The sequence below is a fragment of the Grammomys surdaster genome, unplaced genomic scaffold (assembly GCF_004785775.1).
Source record: "Grammomys surdaster isolate TR1022 unplaced genomic scaffold, NIH_TR_1.0 148, whole genome shotgun sequence".
Taxonomy (NCBI): Eukaryota; Metazoa; Chordata; class Mammalia; order Rodentia; family Muridae; genus Grammomys; species Grammomys surdaster.
In genome coordinates, this window is record NW_021604606.1 from 1,068,156 (window position 1) to 1,092,544 (window position 24,389).

The 24,389-nt window shown below is 35.8% G+C and overlaps 1 protein-coding gene across 4 annotated transcripts in view; it reads left to right on the top strand.

The window, feature by feature from the left end:
* Positions 1 to 24,389, top strand: part of Dmd (dystrophin) — a 1,212,244-nt gene that overhangs the window by 788,151 nt on the left and 399,704 nt on the right. For all 4 annotated transcript variants that reach the window (XM_028765040.1, XM_028765041.1, XM_028765042.1 and 1 more), the window contains one exon: positions 17,150 to 17,322. In XM_028765040.1, the coding sequence (XP_028620873.1) occupies positions 17,150 to 17,322 (173 nt within the window). The remainder of the gene's footprint in view (positions 1 to 17,149; positions 17,323 to 24,389) is intronic.

Sequence of the window (24,389 nt, forward strand, 5' to 3'; positions counted from 1 at the left end):
TACCTGATTGGTGGCTCAGTGTCTGAAAGATCTCCATGGTCTAGGTTAGTTGAGACTGCTGGTCTTCCTATAGGGTAGCCCTCCTCCACAGCTTCTTCCAGCTTTACCCTAACTCCATCACAAAGGTCATCAGCTTCTGTCCATTGGTTGGGTGTAAATATCTGCATCTGACTCTTTCAGCTGCTGGTTAGGCCTTTGGGGGTGGAGGGCAGCCATGCTAGTCTCCTGTCTGTAAGCACACCATAGCATCAGTAATAATGACAGGCTTTGGAGCCTCCCCTTGAGGTAGATCCTAATTTGGGCCCCTCTCTTCCAATTTTATTGAGGGGGGTGTGAGGTAGAAACAAGGGTGAAGGGTTGAGTGAAGAATGGAAACAGGCAACCTCAGGAGGTAGGATATTGGAGGACCCTCTAGAATATACCAGAAACCTGAGAGGTAAGAGAGTCTCAGGACTCAAAGAGAGGGACCTTAGATGAAATGTCCAACTGTGGAGAGAGGGAACTTGTAGAATCCACCTCCAGTGGAAAGACAGGGCATCAAGTGGGGAGATGGGATTGCCATCCCACAGTCAAAAACTCTGATCCAGAATTGTCCCTGTACAAAAGAACTGCAGGGGCAAACAACTTTTGACTAGAGCAATATTTTAAGTTGGCAATTGTGTATATTTATTTAATGAGTGTAGATATCAAAAGAACCAATACTGGATCTGTGCCATGCTATTTTGTCAGGAGAAATGGGTAACCTCAGTAGGAAAACAAACAAGGAGTCACAGATAATGTAAAAATCACTAGGAAAGCATAGATAACGCCTTTGTTCAGAAATATTGGAATACTTTTTTGATCCTGTTTTTTTTCTTGAAATTTCTTTTTTGCATATAAAGCAGTTAAGCCATTGAAGCTCCTAAGCTACTGATTGTAACAGGAATCAGTAGCAATTGGAAACAATGGGAAATGGATGGAACCAAGGACGCTGAGGACTTTCCATGAGGTGACATCAAGCAATAGAAGCTTGGCTGTCTCCCACACTGCAAGCAGACAGTCCTCCTGAGACAAACACTGTTGTCTTCTTAACCCCCTTCTCTCTGGTAGTAAGTGGGAAGTCAGGGTGCCTTGTTTGAAAATCTCATCAAAGAATCAAGAAAGATATTTGGCTAAAAGAGAATTGTTACAGTGAAATCAACATTTCCTGAATTGTTTGCTCTAAGAGCAAATTGAAGCTAGTGCTGCACCTTCGTGGGCTTCTTTAGAATACAGCCGTTTTCTAAATTACTTTTATTTCAGAGGTATGACAGGTTCATTTTCTCTCCAAGAGTATACATGATTTTTTTTTTGTGTCCTTATATCTGCCTCTCACAAAGTGTTTTGTACTCAAAAGGCACAATAGCTCCTTACAAAGAATTTTTCGGCATCAGTAAATGATGGATCTTCAAATGTTTTATTAATTAAAATTTGATTTCAAACATTTAATAATGTTTTGAAATATGGGAACGTTTGTACCTCTCAACAGCACAAGGAACAAATTTGATTCCAAACACTAATTGTTATAGCACATGAAAGATGCCATTTAGGAAGAAAAGAAAAAGCCTCATTTCCAATGCTTTCTATAATTCATAAAATACATACATGTTTCTATATACATACCCTTACGTCATTGAAAGGAAACAGGAATTCACATGCCATTTAACAGTTCCATGTTCTTTTGTAATCTGTGTTCTAAATTATTCTGATCTTTCAAAGGATATTTTTTCTGTGTGCTGAGATGTGTGGTTGCCCTTTCATGTCCTATAACTAACTTGCTATCAATATTTAAACTTAGCACCAAACGAAAAGTTTAGTTAACTTCACATGGTGAGCACAATAACAGAGGGTCCAAGTAGGCAGAACATTTATTCCCAAGCTAAAAATCTTATATTGATTTTGTAGTGAAGCATAGACTTAGTTACTTTGAGCCTTTCAAAAACTGACTTGCCAAGGAATATTTTCTTGCTTTCTCAGGTACCGTGCAGTCTTCCAGAAGTAAGCATTCATCTATTCAGAGAGCTTTAACCTGTAGTTTCCACTTTCTTAGCAATCACACTTAAAACCCTGTGAATAGGCCTAGGATTTACAGAGCTAGGCTTCTCGGTACAAGCAGATCCTTTCAGCTTTTGGCTGTCAATGTGTGAGCATGCACTTGCGTGCTCAAGGAGTTTCTTGTAGTTTCAGAAGTCTAAGAGAGTCAAAGGAAAGGAAGAAGGATGTCCTAGTCTAATTCAGATTCATGAACTTCCCACTATAGAGAGGCTATTTCGTCTTCTTTTATTTTTTCCTAATCAAGCTGTTAGTATGAAACAGGGACATGCAATCTTAGCAGAGTGAAATTGGGGTCATGCCATAGGCTAGCTGAGTGAGGGCTCTTTGGCATGTGATGTATGGCCAACACAACTCCTTTACTACATCGAATCTGCCATTTAATTGCATTTTTAATCTCATTTGCAGTTTTTTAAATCATTATGGAAATTGCTGCAAATGTGTCCAGAATGAGACCTCATAAAATTTTGCTGAGAAAATTGAAGAGAATGAAGATGAAATATTATCACCAAACAATTTGTGTGGCTTTAGACAATGTAGTCTATGCAGTAACTACAAAAATGCTTTCATTGATGCACTAGAGCATGCACTAGGGCAGTGGTTCTCATCCTTCCTAATTCTGTGGTCCTTTAATACAGTTCTTCACGTTGTTGTGACTCGCCAAATATAAAATTATTTTCCTTAGTTTTTCATAACTGTAATTTTGCTAATGTTATGAATCATAGTATAAATATCTGATATACAGTATATCTGATATGAGAACCCTAAAGGGGTTGTGACCCACAGGTCAAGAACGACTGTACTAGACTGAGTGGGGGTTTTTGGCCTGTAGTCCTGTCTTTTCTTTGATAAGGGAAAAAGGCATCTGCTTTCCATCTCATTAATTCTTTCCCTCCCTAGCCTCAGTGTCATCCCTTGAATTTACAGTTGCAAAAATTAATAATACAATACTGGACTCGAGTTTCTGACTCCACGTATGCATCTAGAAAAGGCCTGAGGTCTTTTAAGTGAAAGATTGGTTTGCTATGAAATAACACCTCTGTATTCTTTCAGGGTCATTTAAAAATATCTTTACTGCTAGGCTATAGGAGGGATATAAGGAGGATTCTTAGTGTAAAAGCAAAATGTCCCCTTCTATGCAAGGATGATCATCTCACCTCTTTATGGAACACAGCTGGTTTCAAGTTTTTCTTTAAGCACATTCTTAATTACCTTGCACTTTGATCTTGAAATCTTTTGCTGAGCTATCAGAGAAAGAACAAGCAAAGAACCTAGCTGTACTATCCCTGAGGTTCAAACTGCTGTGTCCTTTCATCCACAGACCCCTGGATGAGCATACCATTTCTCTTAGTAGCTATCCACCCATTCCTTTTTTTCTCAATCAGATAACAGGTCAAAGTGAAATCAGCCAGGTTATTTGAACGTGATTAGTGCCATCAATTTCTTTCAAACATCAATGACCTGGTGCTTCACAAAGATGCCCACTGCTTCAAATCTGGTTATTTAGTACTTAGCATGACTGTAATTTCAAGATATAAAAATAAGCAAAAGCAGAACTTTGTCACATTTTCTAAGGTGCTATTCTTCCTTGGAGTATTCTATTAAGATGGTACTTGAGGAATATGTTGCTTTATTAATTCCTTGGATTTCTAGAAGGTAGAAATAATGATATGTTTCAGTAGACTACTATGCTATTGCTTCCTAGTGCTTCATGGAATTTCTTGAAACAATGGGTTATATTTTACATATGTGACTACTTGTATAGATGTCTCACGATTGAATCAATGAGTTTCACAAAACAATTCTTAAGCCCCAAATGATTAAGTACTATAATAGATGACGACTTCATCTAAGGAATAGTCTTAAAACCACCTATGAGATATACATATTCTTGAACTCTGAGTTTATCCAACAGTATCACAAACTCTACATTTGGGATATACTGGCTAATGTGTTTTATTTTCATTAGGTTTTTTTAGAATTTCATACAACCTGTTTTTATTACATCCACTCCCCTAACTCTTTCTAAACCTACCTCTCCCATCCTACTCAAATTTATTTTCCATCAAGGCCAACTTGTGTTGTCCAAATATTCTGGCATGTCTGGTCTTCCACTAGAGCCTAGTTGTCCTATCAAGGTCGACACTCTTACAGGAAACTGATCCTTTCTCTCCCAGCAACTAATTATTTCCAATAGCTCCTTGGCTAGGGGTGGAACCTTATGCCCAACTCACCACTCTGTACTAAAATTTTGTCTAGTTTGAACTCACACAGTTTTTTGCTGGTGTCATAATGTGATTATGTGACTCACATGTATACTTCTGCCCTGCTGTGTCCAGAAGATATGGTTCTCTTGTAGTCATCTATCACTACCTACAGTTCTTTCTGTCTCCTTTTCTGCAATGATCTTTTAGTCTTTGAAAAAGGTACTGGGATATACACATTCTATTTAGGATGGAACATTTTACAGCCTCTTATTCTGTACCTTGCCCAGTTCTGGTTTTCTGTATTAACAATCATCTATTACAAACAGAGATGTCTTTGGTGATGACTGTGAGAAGCCTTCATCTATGGTATAATGAAATATCATTAGGGGTTGGTTTTAATAATTTCCTCAAGCTCACTCAAGTTTGACAGCACTGGACCATGAATACTATATATGATCCAATATCATGTATACAATGACAAATGAATGACACACAGAAGACAGATGCTTAGGAGAGCAAGGGAGAGAACATAGACATCCCAATTTCATATTGAGTGCCTATTTAATACATGAATCCAGGAAGCCATGACAATGGGACGAAAATGCCTGAGATCTAGAATAATATCACCATTCTAACTTCACTCCATCTTCAAAATCCTATTTTAAACTTCTCATCTCCCCTTGCATGGATAGCAATTTAATCATAAGTCAGCATCAAACATTATATTTCTTCTTCTAAGACAGAAACATATTGTGCCTCCCTAGACATTATCATTGTATTCTACAAGTCATATTTTCAGCCTCTTAAAAAATATTCGTTTTCTATCATATATCTACTGCTTTAGTTTAAATCACTATCTTCTCTTGTTTACAGTATTATTGTATTTGTTCTCTCTTCTCCAAGGTCCATTGTTCTTGCTGCTAATATTACTTATTGAGCTTTGATGTGTCATTATCTAATCATATCCCACCTTATCTTCAACTTTGCTCATGCTTTTCCTTCTTTAAATTTCATTCCCTATTTCTCCTCTAGTCAGCATCTAATCACTTCTTACAGACACACTCAAACTTCCTGACTTATGCTGTGGCATCTGCAATCTTGTGATAAAAAGTAATTGGTCTCAGTTCCTATGGGTGTATGTTCTACTTCAATCTTACCACATATTATTTGGTTTGTTTATTTGCTTAAGACTTTGTTCAATATGTCCATTAAAATATGATAAATCTTGTGATTTTTAAAAGTACATTTAGTCAACGTTTTGGGAATCTCTCATCTGTCTTTTAGTTTTCTTTTTTTTTGTTGTTTTTTTCCAGACAGGGTTTCTCTGTGTGTAGTCCTGGCTGTCCTGGAACTCACTCTGTAGAGAAGGCTAGCCTCGAACTCTCGAACTCAGAGATCCGCCTGCCTCTGCCTCCCAAGTGCTGGGATCAAAGGCATGCGTGTCTTTTAGTTTTCAAAAAGAAATGGATGAGAAAGTTATTGAGTAAATGAATCAAAATTCTAAATAATTGTCAGGAAGAATGGTTTTCAACCTTTCTATCCACGTAACAGTAATAATTAAATATTATTGATAATAATTTCCCATTCTCTTGTTTGTCCTCTTACTTCTGTTAAATTTAAAATCATATCACACTAGAGCAGAGATTTATGACATCTCAATATTTTTCCACTCATATCTGAGAAAAATGGATACAAAATATTTACCTATAGTAAAACTCTATGAACATGACCTAATCACCATGTTTCTTTGCCTATCACCACCAGGCTTCTTCACTTATACTCAAGGTCAGTGATAATGATAATGTGCAATATAATTTCTCCTTTCTCAGATGACTGTGAGACAGACTTTTACTATAATTAAGTATTGTAATGTAGTACCCATTTAAAAATTCTTGAAATATAACTTTACCTGTTAAAGCCAGATGTGAACGTTCTATTTTCTTATTGAAACTTACATCATTTATCATGTTAGTATAGAAAGACTAACCAAACATTTGTCTCCCAAGGAGGCTTAGGTAAAAGAGCATCATCTTATTCCTTGTACCAGCTTCAACAAGGTGATCTAAGTACCTATAGAGTCTTTTGTATTGACCTAAATGTTTTGCCTTGAATTGTTGATCTACAGCTTAATGTCTATGAGTGGAATTGTTCTCTGCACTGTAGGTTCTAGGAATGAAGAAATATCTCTCAGCATTTTGTCTTTTACTCATTTACATGTGTTCATCAGCATATATGCCCATGTCATATAACTTTATGTTATTTGTGTGTTTATTCCATTTTCCTCCTTCTCCTAAACATTGAAAACAGTCATTTTGTTTCCTCTCATCACCACTTGATTCTATGAGAGAAAACAAAGTAGACTAAAGACATTGTCTAGGCCCCAAAAAGAGTCATATTCCCCAGAAGTAATTTGCTATACTTGGTAGTAAACAGAAATTAACTCACCAAAGAACACCAGGGAATTAGACCCAATTATGTCAGCAGGACTTCAGTTAACATCATGGTACTAGAACTCTCTTTAGCACTGAAGACTCATAAACACCTAGAGATGATTTTAAAGTTATTAGCTTTAAGGAAAAGACAGAAGAATACCCATTAGTGAATAGAGAGTTGTATAATGTGAGTTTATGATTATTTTGTAAGGTGCCCTGTGACTTAAAAAAGGAGAAATGCTTATATTGTTTATTGTGCTAGCTTATTTTAAATCTATGTGATACAAGCTAGAGTTATCATAGAGAAGGGACCCTCAATTGAGAAAATTCCCATAATATCAGGCTGTAGGTTAATTTGTAGGGCATTTTTAAACTAGTGAATGATGCAGGAGGGCCAAGCCCATTGTGGGTGGAGACAGCCCTGGGCTGGTAGTCCTGGATTTTAAAAGAAATTAAGCTGAGCAAGCCATGAGGAACAAGCCACTAAGCAGCAGTCCTTTATGGCCTCTGCATCATCTCCTTCTTCCCTGCCCTCACTGCTTTTGAAGATGAACACTTGAGTGGAACTATGAATTAAATAAACCCTCTTCCCCCAAGTTGCCTTTTGTCAGGGAGTTTTATCCTAGCAATAGTAACCCTAACTAAGATAATATCTAAACATTTACCTTAGAGTAGTATTGTTCTCTTATGCAAGATGTTGGAATGGATTCTTTTCCTAGGGGTGGGGATGAAATTAAGGTGTTGTTGTTGTTGTTGCTGTTGTTGTTTTGAGGTTTTTTGGCATTTATACTTTTCATGATTAAAACAAGCCAAGGGAGCTTAGTTACATGACTGTTATAATTTCTACTGTATTATCAAAAATAATTGTGGTACATTGCCATATGTTTTTGCCTTCTTCTTACTTATTACTTTTGGGATGAGCCTTGACATCAACTAATTGCTTACTTCTAATATTCAAACACAATCTGAAGTGATTCCCTAAAGGAATAAATAGCTTAATGACAAAGATTCTAGAAATAAGCTTTTCCAAGTTTTAACTCTATATATAATGTAGACAAATGGCACAGGTAACTTGCTGTTAGTTGCTCTCAGAGAATCCTAGTAAATTTCTCAAACTGAATATCTCATAAGTACTTTAATTTTTAAATTATGTTGCTATGGTATATGAAATCAAGTTAAAAGCTGCTTAATTATATTTGACAAATAGAGAAAGAATTGGAGGTTAGTGAAAACATAAAACCGGATAGACATGTGCTCTGAATTGACCTCTGCCAAATAGCAGCTATGTAATTGGGAGGAGTTATTTAATAACCCTCAATTGTGATTTTTTTCATTTGGCAGGTAAGAAAATGTACTTCAGTGGCTCGAGGAATGGCTCAGTGGTTAAAAGCACTGGCTATTTTTCCAGAGAACCCAAATTAGATTCTCAGCATCCATGCAATGATTTATAACTATCTGTAAATCCAGTTCCAGGAAATCCAATGTCCTGCTGGCCTCTAAGAACACTGCCTGTACATGATGCAAAAGAACACATGCAGTCAAAAAACATGTACACATAAAACAAAAAAAAACAAAACACTGCCTTTAAGAAAATGTATTTAATAGATTTGGCATAAGAGTTGTTTAAGATGTCAAGCATTCCCTGTTCTGTTCATCCATAAACCTTACTCCTACTACTATTTATGACTCTGCAACAGTAAATTTGTTTCACTGGTGGAAAGACCTAGCTGGCCACTCTTAGATAAGAATAGTTGCTTTCTCTCAGGCTGATTCCTACCTATAAAGCATAGCAGAAAACTAAAAGCACCTTCACCACTGTAGGCTTTCTGTATAGAGTTGTCTTTATGATTTAACTGTGATGTCTAGTGTTTATGTGTAGAGATCTGTAAGACTACTTCTAGCAAAAAAGTTCTATAAGATTCCTTGTTTAGAAAATGCTTAACCAATTGTAAGCACTAAAACACTATAAACAATATCTATAATAATGTTTTGGTGGAATATAGGTCTTCTATGTGGATTTTAGATAAAATCCACAAAAAACAAAACAAAGAACAAAACCAAACAAAAACTAGTTTTACGTTTGCTTTTAACAATCAGCATCAGCAATGTGAACCAAATTGATATCGACATTAATTCTTCACTGTATCCATGGCATCTAGATTTTAAGAGAATCTGAATCAGGGTTGCTCTGCCCACCCTTCTTCAAGAGATAGTGTCCTTTAGAACTCTAATCCATGTATTTTAAGAATGTCTAATGCAGTATATTTTATATTGGAATCACCCGAGCCTACATGCACCTTTGCTTTCATTGCCCTGTTACAGGTGTTGAAAATCTTGTTATTCTGATTGTTTTTGCATTGTGGTGATAGATGGAGGATAGGGTGCTGCTATGTCTAGGTTTCAAACACAGACTACACAAGGCTTTCCTTATTCCCAAAGAAATCTAATCTAAAATAGCATTTTTAGCTTTAAAATGCTTGTACGAATAATTATCTCTTGCCTAAACTCTAACTTCCAAAGGAAGGGTACAAGAAAGAAAAAGATGAGATTGAGCCATACATGGAGCTACTGCTGTCATTCCTAAGTACTCAGAAACAATGACTGCCTGGCTGGGTCACCTAAACCCCCTAACTCCGGTCTCCATCTGTCACTATTTACCCTTAAAACTGCCTTCCCAATAACCATGGCCTAGTATTGTCCTTATCATCATGCTTGTTTCCAGGAAATACTGAAATCTTATCTTTATAAGATCAAATATAATTAGCAGGCTACTTTAGTAAGTAACCACCAGTGGCTACTGTGTACCCTTGGGATTTAATCAAACTTCTTTGGCACTCTTATCATTTGCCTATAGGTATATTCTCTGCTAACTGTTCGAGAGTTGTGGAAGAAGGATTGGAAGACAAAGGGATGTGATTTGAATGAACATTCATGGGTCAAGTGCTGGGTTAGACATTTGTATGTTCTGCCCACGTGATATTGTCATGTAATCATTAATAAACAAATACTAGATATGTTTGACCTTCTTTAGAGAAACTATATAAAAAGAGACTTTGAAATATTTTTGAAGTTTTCACATACTTTTAAAACATAAGTGACAGAAGCAAGACTCTAAATATATCTCATACCAGTCTACTTCTCTCTGTAATCACATCAGTGTAGGCTAGCATTATCCTGGCTGGAGTGGAGGATCTGGATTATAAATGGATATCTTTCCTTTTCCATCTTTTACCTTTTAAAGTCTCTATATAGTACTTTCTTTAAAGCCTAAATCAGACTTTACTTTATTTATTTTCTTTTTTAAAAATTCTTTCCTCCATTTCTTTTCTTAGATTGAAAATAGCTTCTTCTCTCACCCAATTCATCCCAATCATGGTTTTTTCTTCCTCCACTCCTCTCAGCCCCACTCCACATCCCATCTCACTGAGATTCATTCCCCTTCCATTTCCTCTTCTGAAAAGAGCAAACTTCCAAAAGACAACAACCAAACTCCACACACACACACACACACACACACAAAAAAAAACTAAACGAAAACAAAAGCAAGCAAGCAAAACAAAATAATAAAGCAAGGCAAAAGCCCTCACACTAAAGCTCTAGAGAGTCCCCAAAGCAGGCAAAGCAGTCAAAGAAACATCCACTCCCACTGTTAGGAGTCCCACAAAATAACCAAGCTAACAGCCACAACATACACACAAAAGACCTTATGAAGACTCTTGCAGGCCCCATGCTTGCCACTTTAGTCTCTGTGAGCCCATATGCACTGTTGAGTTGATTCAGTGGGCAATGTTCTCCTGGTGCCCTCCATCCCTTCTGACTCCTACAATATTTCTGTCCCCTCTTCCATTAGATCCCCTGAGTCCTGAGGATGAGGGGCACAATGGAGGCCTCCAATTTAGACACTCTCTCTAAATAATGTCTGACTATAGATCTCTGCATCTGCTTCCATCTGGTGGCAGAGGAAATCTCTCTGATGATAACTTGACAAGACATCAACTTATAAGTATAGCAGAAATATATTGTTTGGTTCTACTCCAGTTCACTGTGCTATCCAGTCTCCAGTTACTGGCTGTCTATGCAGTGTTGAGTATGAGCTCGATCTCATAGAGTCAGCATCAAATTAAATCAGACATTGGGTGACTACTCTCACAAGTTCTGTACCACTATTGCAGGCAGATTGTCCATCAAAGATTTGGTGGCTGGGTAAGTGTTGATGTTTCTATTTCAGTAGCCTGCAGAGCACTTTCCTGCACCAAGGAGACTAGAACCTAAGGATGAAGGCTCGGTGCACATACCAGCTTAACCTCTTTAGGTTAAATGAGATATGTGGACATTATCCTTACCAATGGTGTCTATTTGCATAGAGCAAGGTTCTGTCCTAGCACCATCCTTGGCTGTGTGAGGATCTCCATGGAAACTCATTTGCCAAGAACTCCACTGAATGCAACCAAGTTCGACCACTGGGAGCATGCCTGGCTATAAAAGATAACCAAAAGAGATTGGCAATTCAGACTCCATATCCTCCAAAATAGAAGTCCTCAGTAGGATAATTGTCAGTTTCTGGGAAGATTGCACTGCACACAGTACCTGCACTGCTCCCCAAACCCCTGCCCCCATGTCCAGCTAACTCTTTTTGTATTCCCTCCCTCCACCCCATCTTCCCATACCAGGTGGATACATTCCCAATATCCTGAGAAACTGTCACATTGATTTCCATGGTGGCTATATAAAATGGCGTTCCCACTAGCAATGGAGAAGTGTTCTGTTTGCTCCCACATCCTGGCATAATTAGCTGTCAAATGTTGTAAAAGTAATGTTTATTTACTAGACACGGTCCCAGGGACTTACTACTGAATGAGCTCACCCTATAAATTAATAAAATCAGAAATGAAATGGGGGTCATAATAACAGACACCAAAATAATCCACTGAAGCATAAAGACAAAAACCTGTACTCCACCATTGAAAAATTTGTTCCTTTTTTCCAATATCTCCCCTTTCCCATCTGACTCTCTCACGTAACTTCTGATAACTGTTACATTACTTTCAACTAAGATTTTAACTGTTTTATATTTTTATGTATAAGTGAGATGATGGAACAGTCCTCATTCTATACCTATGTTATTCCTTCTAGACTAATTCATGTTCAGGAAAATGATAAGACTGAATCCCATTTATGTCTGAATATAATTCATTGTGTCCATTAACATGTTGTCCTTGTCCACTCATTGGATAATAAAGACTTACAGTTTGTCCATGTCTTAACATTCTCTGAATTGTGCATAATAAAAGAGAGACACAAATTTCTCTTTGGCATGCGGATTCTTTCCTTTGAATATCTGTCAATGGATGGGATTGCTTATGCATATGACAATTTTACATTTAAGTTGTCTAAGGAATCTCAATACTGTTGTTTTTACAGTGTCTGACTTAGTTTTTTGAATCTTTTTTAAAGATAATTAATTCTATATACATAAGAAAGAAAATATCATGATTTAAAACAGTCTAATCCTCTATTGTTTGGGATAATAAAAAAGTGTATAGCACTAATTGTTATTACTTTCCCTCTTCATAGTGCTTCCATTTAAACAATGGCATAATTTTTTAGAATCTTCCTCAATTGCCTTATTTCTTATGAACACCAGGACCATTCTAGATGCAGAATAATTGAAATATTCTATAATCTTGTCCTTGTACTTTCTGTTGTAAAGTTTTATTTTCAATCACTTTCTAGGCTGTTTTCTCACATTTTTTAATTTAGAAAACTTGATTGATTTTCTTTCTCCCTACTACTCACTTTCCATTGCACTCAGGTACTGCAGTTTATTACCACCGTTCATAAATTAAGTTTGTTTCTCCTTAGTGTCCTTTCTACAACGATCTCGCCCCCTGGAATGCCTTCTTCCCTGTTTTCTGATTCTATCTCTTCTGACCCAAGACAAATCTTATCACTTCATGAAGTCTATTTCAAATCACTTTATTTTCTTCTGGATCCCCCTATAATAGTAAACTTTATATTATCTATTATTTTTAAAAGACTTATGTTCTGTGTGCTGTAAAAAGTGTTTTACAAAATTACTCAGTACAATATTCAAGGCAACCAGCCAGCTAAATGAGTACTATTGTCTAAGTTGAGTGAAGATGGGTATATGAAAAATATTCTCAAAGTTAAGGAAAACATTAAGAGAGACAATCAAACGCATATCTTTTTAGCTGCTTGGTCTTACAATTTCCTGGGTTGTTGAGAAGGGGAATTTACAACAGGAGAATTGACTCTTGGGGGAAAAGACATGTGGAATTTCTAAAATTCCTACCTGAAGCAGACTACCCACCCAATATCAAAGTAAATTCTAATTAGGTTTTATATCATGTCTGAGCCTTCTTGGTGCTCACTGATAAATGTTCTCCAGAATTATAGAGATTTTTAAGCTACAGATTTCTTTTGTCCACAAGTACATGTTGTTTTTCCATTTGCACTCATTGTCTCAATTTCATGTTACTTCTTGTTGCATCTTCATCCACTGCCTCATCTCTGTTTAACACTCTCCAGAAGAATAAGACCATGAAATCATCTTTGAGTACTAAAAATAAGGGTAGTTTCTTTATATTATATCATTATATATCCGTATATATATCATTATTATATGTATATTATATGTATATTATAGATATATTAATGTTACATATATATTAATGATGTATATATATATATATATATACATATATATATGAGATGAATATATGAATATATGTTGGGCTATTACTAACACAATATATTATCACCACTCAGTTAAAACCTCAGAGGTAATATAGCCTTGCTTCTAAGAGTACACACCCTGAAGTCTAAGTGTGTGAGTTCAAAATCTGACAGCACTGTTTGTTAGCCATGTGACTTTAGGCAGTTTTTCACACTACTGTAAATTCATTCTGTTACATGGAAAATAAAAATAATATTGTTTACTATAGAGGATTAAAGGAAGAAAGGATTAAATAAGCTTCTGTATATACAGTTCTTTGAGCCATGCCTACTGTAGACTAAGACTTCCATATGTTATATTGTTTTTTATGCACAAAATATTTGTTCACTATTTACTTGTTATTGTTCTTCCTGGGGAAACACAATCACAAAGGAAAAATAAACAACAACAACAACAACAACAAAACAGCCCACAAAACAAAACAGCACAGGTGTAGTACCTGTGACTTGAGTAAGCTTTTCTTGTTAGCCCAGAAATAAAATAAAACTAAAATTTATTACCGTCTAAGAAACCTGCTGATTTTCTTTACCAACCTGTTGCTGTTCTATGCTTTCTAAGTCTAGTACAAGCCTAAGACCAATGATCTCCTGGTAGTTTTATGCTAATACATACATGTTCCATCCTCTCTGCTGTTGTATCATTGTTTCCTCTTCACTTACAACTCACACTCCTCGTTGATGCTGAAAATCCCTATTATAACCTTGAAAAGAGAGCCCTGTGTTCCTTACCAATACTTATTTAAGGTTCAGTCCTCCACCTTCACATTTTTGGCAAAAACCTTCTATCCCAAAGAAATATGGCAAAACTATGCTTATGTTTTAAGTCATTGTTTGATGTAACTGATTGCCCCTATGGTCCTGTAAAATATAAGATGAATCACTGGGAGAATTTCTTCTCTGATAACAGAAGTATTTTATAGGTGGTCCTGTATGTCCTCTATGAAAATGAAAGTCTAGTCAGAATTTAAGTTGCTACTTGCTTATTCATTTTGTGTTCTTTTCTTCGTTAATGAGACAACAAAGATTTTTATATACAGTAGATTCTACCCATTCGTGGAAGGAAAAAAATTAGCACATTAATGAATCAGCATTCTATTTGTACCTCCGAAGTCCTCTCTTATTCAGTAAAGAAAAATGTCGATTGCTTCATGCTACACATGAGCTTAAAGAACTAGTAATTAGGACTGAGTCTTTGCTATCAGAGCAAGATAGAAAAATTCAAATGTGTGATAATTTATATGAATAGGATTATTGAACATTCATTCTATTGTTTAAATTATTTTCTGGGGCTTGGAATGTATCTCAGTGGTGGTAGAACCCTTATGTGTGTGACACCTTCAGAATCATCCCAATTCCAGAAAGAGAAGAGGAGAGGGGAGGGGAGGGGAGGGGAGACGAGGGGAGGGGAGGGGAGAGGAGGGGAGAGGAGATGAGGGGAGAGGAGGGGAGACGAGGGGAGACGAGGGGAGACGAGGGGAGACGAGGGGAGACGAGGGAAGACGAGGGGAGATGAGGGGAGACGAGGGGAGACGAGAGAAGGAGGAGGAGGAATGGGGGGGAGAGAGAGACAGAGAGACAGAGACAGAGACAGAGACTGATATTCTTATCAGTTAAATTTCTTGAATATACCCATATTTATTTTCATTCTCTGAATGCATCTACTGGAAAGAAATGTTAGTCTGTGTACAAACAAAGACTATGAAAGTAACATGAAAGAGACAAATAAGGAAATTTTCTCAAAGTTAAATCTGATTTTCTATCCTAAATTATTGAGATAATTAGCTCTCCCTTCTCATTTGTGAAAGAAATGGTAAATTAGGTATATCCTATATATTTAAACACGACAAAGCAAAAATCTGGGTGTGGTGCTGTGCCTATGTAACAAAATTTCAAGCACTGAGACAGGAATATTATGAGATCTAACCTAACCTGGTCAACATAGTGGAATCATGTGTATGTGTGTGTGTGTGTGTAGAGGGTGGATGATGGTGGTGGTGTATCCCAGTGTCCTACAGAGACAGACAGAAAAAAAATCCTGGAAATGATGCCTATCTGATTAAACTCCATGCTGCAGGAAACTCATGAATAATTTTCTACTATATTTTCTGATTTTGAAATCCAGCTATAACGGCTTGAAAAAGCCCTGTTTTTTGGAGTAAGGATAGATGCTCTTCCATCTGTTTTACTATTTCCCTTCCTTTAGCTGAGGTCATCCCATCTGTATTCCCCTTCCAGTACTCAGAGTCCATCAGGGCTACTTTGGCTGCCAAAAATAGTGACAAGTAACATTCATTGTCCCTCTACCTTACTTCTGCGGCATGCAAACTTCTGCATTTAAAGTGACTGTGACTGGAAACACCAGCCAATTCTTCAGGATTACTAACACGTTATTGCTGCCACCTTTCCTCTTACTTTAGCAGAGTCATTTAATTCAGTTTTAGAAAGAGTAAAGAGACAGAGGGGAGGGAAGGAAAATTTTTTTTAGTCACACAGATCAATCCAATTTGTCGGAGCTTCAGAATGAATTTTTAAATTTGTTGAACAGAAGAATACAAGTCTCTAAGCACAAGTACAATAATGTACAAAGCCTCCATTCATTGTGTAGGCAGAATGGAATGCTGGTACCCGGCAGCTCTCTAAGGAATGTTCCTTTGGCTTTGACTGTTCTGCTGGAAACAAGGAGGGAACCACATATATAAAATGAATTTATAATGTCTCTGCCTTATTATGGCAAAATGATAAGAAAAGTTGGCTGTTTAATATAAACTGTCAGTTGCATATTCCAGGCCTCCATTCTTTGAGGTCCCTCCCACATCCACAGGCCTGGCTACTATTTAACAGGGAGTACAAAGTGGCCAATTATGATTATTGACTATCCAGGCCTGTGCTCTTAAACTCATTCTGTCAACAGAATGTAAGCAAAGTTAGCATTTTAAAGCAGGACTCATTCTGTTCCTGGCTTTTCTTAAGTTTGCTATGCAACAGGATCAGTGCTGTAGTCCCCGGTTCAAGCTGAAAATGTTGCACAGGAAGACATATCATGTAAAGGTCAGATTCTTATATTATGTTTTTTTTATCTGTGTCTGTACAAATGAAACTTAATGTCATAACTCTTGTCATAACTCTTATCAAGGTCCTATGGATTCTTTACCTGCCAAGTCTGAAAATATGATGGTATTTTAAATGGGAATGCTTAGCAACCATTGTTTGATGTCTATATATCTATGATGCCATAGTACCAAGGTGAACTACTGTGTGTTTTCAAGAAGATGCTCTTGTCTCATAGAGTCCCATTAATGTGCTGGCATTGGACAAAGTACAACATTGTTTGTGTATTTCTTCATGCTTTTATGGTCACAAACAATATAATAGATTAATACATGCATTGAAAATATAACTTGACTCACTGTAGTGAAATGATTACCACTGATATCTATGTTACTACATCATTTTATTTCGTAATGTGTGTGTGTGTGTGTGAATATTTTATACATAGACTAGAAAATTTAACTTATAAAATGTGCTGTAAGTGTATTAATTCTAAACCAGGACATATTTTCTTTTTAGTTACCAAGCTAGAATTTCTTTTGAACTAGTAATTTTTTTTTTTAGTTCTTCAAATTCACATCCACAGCTAGTCTCTTTGTTTGGTAATTCTGAATGTGTTTTATTGCCTTCTGGTAGGATCTCCAAGGAGAAATTGAAGCTCACACGGACATCTATCACAATCTTGATGAAAATGGCCAAAAAATCCTGAGATCCCTGGAAGGTTCAGATGAAGCACCCCTGTTACAAAGACGTTTGGATAACATGAATTTCAAGTGGAGTGAACTTCGGAAAAAGTCTCTCAACATTAGGTAGGCTATGATCATGGGGGTGGGGAGGAGCAGGGATCCAGATGTGAATAAGATGACTAGATTCTCCTCATTTTCCTAGAACAGGTAAGTAATATCTCATATGTAAATCACCCAATTTTAAAGTGATTCATTTTATTTTGAATAAATAAATCATTCATTTACTTAGAATGGAGATGATACTTGCAGGTTCAGTTTAGATTAAAATGGGACTGTTTTCTAACCACAGGAGAGACATATATTAAGACATTAGAGGAAATTTTAAAAGGGAGCACTGAGATTCTGATTTCAGAATTCTCTCTTGGTGTATCACAGTGTCATACAAACAGCAATAAAATTACTGAGTATTTATTATGACATTCTCTCTTTGGCATCTGTCTAAATGTGTAACCAAAGAAGATTCTTTTAAAGCAGAACATTTTATAATCAACAATTTAAAGACACACTATCTAGAGTTCAGGCAGCTAAGGAGATTATAGCCGCTTACTATCACTTGATCTCTCTTAGATTTTGTTGAAGCACATTCTCTGAAGGGTCACTGAACACTTTAGATCTTGCACTTACTTTCTCCTTTGCCAAATGAGCTTGCTTGGGGAAGTGAATGGTTGTATCAGTGCTAACGAAGGTAGAGGGAAGTCTTCAGAATTCTTGGATGGCTGATACAGGTATAGAGAGAGAGACAAAGGAGCAGAGCCGGTCTCTAAAGAGCCCAGTGTTACCTAAGAAGCTGGAAAATGCAGGGAGGAGGAGCAAGCTCCCTGCTTTCTGAGTAATTGTTTATCCTAATCCACTAATTTTAAAAATATTTTTGTGCTTTCATCAGTGCATATAAAAGGAGTGGTCATGAAGAGAAATAGAAAGGACCAATTAACTTGATCAATAGTTAGAAAAGAAGGTATTCAATAATGGGAGCAGTTACTACTCTGAGTTAGTCTGATTATTTAAAAAGAAAAAAGCCTTTTCCTCCTTCTTCATAGTTCTTCTAAATTGTCTACAATTTCAACATACAACTGTCATAAGGAAGATGAACATATGATATTTTATTAACTTGAAAGCACTTTTGAGAAACTCTACCCACTATGAAGCAATAATAATACTAGCGAGTAACAGAGGGTGTGTGTATGTCTCATCTACTGTTGTAAGCATTTCATAGTGTTTGAATCATGTGATGTTATAAGCATCTATGAAAAGTCTATTTCATTCATATACTGTCTTAGCCTTTGAAGAAAGTGAGGACAGAGAGGTTAAATGGGTTCCCGAAAGTGACCCAGTTAACAAGTGGCATGTATAAGACCTATTCACATTTAATCGAACTTCATCATATTAACGCTTAGTCATCAGAGTATTCTGTAGGGTTGAATAAAAAAAGAAATTTTCACAGATAAATTCATCACAATTGAAAATATTGGATTGAGAACAGATTTCAAAAAACAGAAAGGCTTTATCTATACAAAGCTTTTCCTCAAGTTTGCACCCTAGCTTCTAAGAATCTCATCTTCATCTCAGTGTTCTGCCCATGTTTTTTGAAATCTATGATTTCAAATCTTTGATCTTTTTGATCTTTTGATCTTTTTGATGAGTTGATGGCAACAATGGGATATTTCATTTTATTTATAGAGAAGCTCTATTAGTTTTCTAAATTTTAAACGTCTAAGAGCAGACTAAGTATGTAATGACCAAGGCCACATTTGTAACATTTGTCCTTAAAAATAATAAAACATGAACTGAAAAATGTTTTGATGGGTAAGGAAATGAACATGGTTACCCTATTGCAGGAAAGAAAAAGAAAAGAGGCTATGACTGTTGCAGAAGTCTCTTGATGCCTTTTCTCTCCTTTATGTGAATATGATGAAATAAAAGAATTGAAACTGTCAAACAGGATGTTGGCAAAATATGGCCTCTTCATTTTCAAAAATTTCCCTTATGCCAGCTACTGCAGTTTAATTTTTACTGTGATTAATCAAGCAGAAAACAGTTACCTTAGCTTATGGAAGATGCTGTGAATTCTGCTATTTGAATATTCTGATTAATGGTTTTGACTGTAAATAGCTCTCTGTAATAATCTAGAATATGTTATAAGTTCTCAATTATAAGAAACAATGAATTCTTTACATCTACATACTTTAGTTTCTTGACACTCGACTGAAGTAGGGGTATCACTCATTCCATAGCAGTGGCACAGCAGAGATAGTAATTATGAAATAAGATAAAGGAACATTAGGATGATTGTCCATTGGGAGATTTTTCATATTGAATGTCACTGCAAGTTTTCTAAAATGTTTCAAAATATCCTGAGAAAACAACCCTGTTTCAGTAGATTATAGCACATTATATACTAAAAAATGCACTGTGTTCATTGTTTTGCAAGAGCATCAAAAATCATTCATGTGTTTCAGAAAATAAAAGCAACAGTTGTACAGAAATATTCTACCCAGGACACGGATTCTATCACATTGCTCCATAGTTCAAAATTTTTGATCATGTACACAGATTTTACTCATCAGTTTGGTACTAACCTCTTCTCTTTTTTGGCCCACTCCCATCCTGTATCCTTCTCACCAAGTAACATTCTAGTCCCTCTCCCATAAAGAGATCTAAGCAACTAGATTCTGCTTTCTAAGCCAGTTTTAATTTCTAGCAGTTTTCTGTATCTTGTGAGAGATGCAGTATGGACACATACTGGTTGGTTCTTATGTTTGGAACACAATCTCTCTTATTCTTTGAATTTTGAACCAAATTCTCCATGTATTTTCTATTCTGGATGTTCTTCACCAGTTCTTTCCACAGTCACTAGAATTTATACTGGAAGGACTAAGTGTATGGTCTAAGTATATGGTAGAGCGCTTGTCTGATATGAATAAGATCTTTGGCTCAACCCAAAACACAGACATAGGCACAAACAGATACATACACACACACACACACACACACACACACACACACACACACAAAGTTCCTTTGGCTGCCCATGAGTGGCTTCATGTTTCTTAGGTTCAGCTAAATTAAATAAAAGATGGGTAAAGTCAAACAAAATAAGTCTAAAAGAATAGTCTTTTTACACCACAGTTGTTATCTTCTGACTCTTTTATCACATAATATATAATCTTGAGCTAATTACTTAAGTACTTTAATCCTATGCAACTCTATAAATTCTAAGATAATGCTTTTTCAACCCAGAAGAATCACTGTATGTATGGTGTGTGTGCATGCTCACATGTGTGTGCACCCGAGCCTGTGGGTATATGCGCCTGTATGCAAGAGGCTAGAAGCCAATGCCAGTGTCTTTCTCAGTTGCCGTCTAATATTTTGACTCAGGTTATCTCACTGAACCTTAAGTGCATCAATTTGGCTATAAGGTATAGCCAATAAACTCAGGAACCCACCTGTCTCTAGTTCCTTGTGCCAGGAATTACATATGCATACCACTATGCTTGGCTTATATGTGAATGCTAGGGATCCAAACAAAGGTCCCCGTGCTTGTTTAGCAAGAAGTTAACCATTTTATTCCTCTCCACAGCTCCTTGATTTTTACATTTGCATAGAACTGATCTGTATTTAAAATATACTATTAAAAATAAATAGAATGTCCTTGAGAAAAAGTGGTTGAAATTCTAGAGTACAAACTTACTGTTCCACTCAAGAAAAGTGGATCATCCCTTTCATACTCATTATCATATCACACATTGTCCACAAGATAGACTACTAAGTAAACATCAGTGATAACTCAGCTATATAGAGCAAGGTAAAGGCTGGAAATACAATAATATCTTTACATATAGAAGTCTGTACACATGCATACATATACAGAGTGAGAACTGAAATTTCAGTAGCAGGAGGATGATTAATGAAGCCAAGTATTTCTCATGATAAAATAGCCCATATACACAACTCTTCACTTTGACTTTAAAACTACTTAAGATTTCAGAAGTCAGCAAGTGAATTTTTTACAGAGGCAATATTTATGAAGATTTGTTTAATCTGTATTCAGATTTTTCCACATTATTGGATATATGTTTCACTATGAGGGTTACTTAATATGTAGTTGATATGACTTCAGCAAATTTATATTTTTATGCTTGGTGCAGAAAAACTTGTAAAAACCATATGAATTTCATGTTTGCCAAATTTTGCACATTAGTTAGAGAGACAGGAACACTAACAAATTCTTCAGCAACAATGAATCTCTTAGGAAGTACTTGGTATTAGCAGTTGGAACTAAGGGTTTTATTTTTCTATAGTGCAGAACAAAGAAAGAGCAAAAGGAAGAAGAGTCATATACTTTTGAGGGGGAATAAAAGCAACGTGGACATTGAGCCTCTCTGACCTTTCTCTTACTCTTGGAATGTTAATTATGTTGGAAGTTGGAGTTCGAGTCCCAACTAGGAGGGAAAAAAAGGTTTACTTCTCTTTGAGTTTAATTCTCTGTCTTTATTTAAAGCCCCACAGCTCCCACTTTATTTCTGTAGTTCTTTATTATTTCTGCATCTGTACACTTTCTTTCTGTCGACTTAAGTGCTATTGTATTACACAGGGGCACATAGGAGGTGCAGAGATATATCGCTAGCTTTATAAAGGAAGTCAAAGTGAAAAATGAATTCAATAGAGCACAATTTGCTTTAAGAATGTGTGCTTTTCAGAGTAAAGTTTTATTAAGGATTTCAAACTAGGCATCAACCAAATCACATTTGAAATATCTGTATCTAGAGAAATAGCAACCACTTTATCATCTGTATAATTCTTAGAGTCCTGTCTCTGAAGATTTCTGTAAATAGCAAGCAGTACATCATGATACACTTAAAAAGTTCTGTATTTTGCCCAAACCTTATAATTTGTGGAACAATTTTCAAAGATCAGCACTTGTCTTTTTAGAGACAAGTAGGCCCCGAGTTCTTCTCTTTAATAATAAAGATGAGTAGGGAATAGATAAATACTAAGTGTGCCTCTTCAAACCATCTCTTTTGTTTTGTATTCAGTGGATAGAGATAAATAAATTACATTTGACCATTAATAAGTCATTTTCCCTAGAATGTTTAAAACTCAGATGCTTAAAGGTTTTTCTTCTCTAAGGGTGACCTGTAATTCTCAATTCCCAAATGTTAATATGACCATATAACAGATGTGTCTTTAAACCTTTAGTCCTGCTTTTCCCTCAATTACAAAACAGGGTCTTTGATTAAGGTGAGTTGAACTAATATTAATCCTAACATCCTTTGCAAAAAATAAATTTAAATACAGAAAGTGAGCAGCAACTACACATTCTTTTTCCCCCAAACACAAAAATAGGCTAATTGTTCAGAAATATTTGATATGTAGTCATTAATGTACAATGAGCAACTTCTTCCAACATATAAACAAACATATATGTAAACTACAAATGTCTTAGACAAATTTCAAAAGCTGAATGCGCTAAAGGAAAATGTTGTCCAACCTAATACAGTTTCCTTGTATTTTGATTACCTTCAAATCATGTCAAGTCGATGCAACCGTTTTCCTAGAAAGACCTACAGATAGCATTAAAGAACTCAAACTAAATACTTTAAGAACTGATTTCTCAGTGCTCTTAGAGCTCAGCTGAAGAGCTGTGAAACACTTCTTAAAACTGCCGAGATTTTGGAAGTAAGGGCTGGAGATCTGGATTTCAGACAAGTTATACTAAACACTTATGTACACTGAAATTTGAGAACCACAACTTAGAATTATGTTAAATTGGATATAATTTTCTGATTAATTAAGCTTGAGCCTACTCCTAAAGTCCTTTGCTTAGACTTTTGTCTTCATGTCCTATCTACTGGAGGGAAAATAATATTCATTATTAACTATTATTATTATTATCATTATTACCTATTACTATGATTACCTATTAGATGCATAGTTAAGATGAGCAAGAAATGGTGCTGCATACCTTTCCTCCCAGCACCCAGAAAGCAGAAGCAGTCAGATCTCTATGACATCACAGCTGGCTTGATTTGTATAAAGAGACCTAGACAAGAAGGCTGAGAACTAAGATGCTGGGTTTTTTAAGGTATCAAACATTTTAAATTTTTAAGAAATTCCATACCTTAAAACATGTCCTGTCACACAATTACTAGATTCTCTCTTGGAATGCTCAACCATATTAGTTTGCTTTAGCTACAAAATAAATGGAAGACAAACATGGGGCATCTTTATCCCCTTTTATTTTCCCCATCACAACCCAATACCTTATATGACTTAAAGGCACATAATAAATATTTATTTAACCGTTGTCTTTGCTGCTGTTGGCTGCTATTCTATGTGTCTCTGCCTACCTATAAAAATGTCCTACTTGATTGCTTCTTTCAGCTTCCATGGAACCAAGCCTTAAATTTCAAACTTTGTAGAGAATCCTGTGAACAGTACTCATTGAACTGTTTAAATAGCTAAAATATTGAATTAGGAATTCTCACTTAGGGTTATCAGAGGAAAATGATGACTCTAGAAGGAGGAAGAAACAGAAAATTTGACCTCTATACCGCATACAATCTGCATTTATATAGTGTATTCATAACATGGTACAACATGGTTAATTTATTATATACTAATACTATTAAAGGGTTGAAATGTTTAATTTCTCTCACTTTCAGTAAAAGTATACATTTTTAACATAGTTTCAGCATGGCATCATGTATTATAGAATTAATATTCTTACATATTATGCAAATATAAAGATAAAGGGAAATATTGCAAATCTACCCCTAAAAGAAAAGATGGTGGTCATTACAGAAATTTCCATGCATAGTTTAAACATTTGCTTACAAAGGTACACCTACCTACTCACAAACCTTTTACAAAATAAAAAAGATTGTACTTCTTTTTTGTAACATACTTTCTCTTTTTCTATAGGCATAAAATTTTGCCTAGGCTACCGTACCTAATATTGGATAGAATTTCATTGTATGACATTATCATAATAGATGTAATAAAGGCCTTATCACTGAATATTTGTGGGTTTTTAGTTTATCATAATCATAAGCAATGGTAAAAATTAATATTTTCTACCTATAACTTTTTGGGCTTTTCCAGTTGCTTTCTTCATATTCCTTTAATTGAAT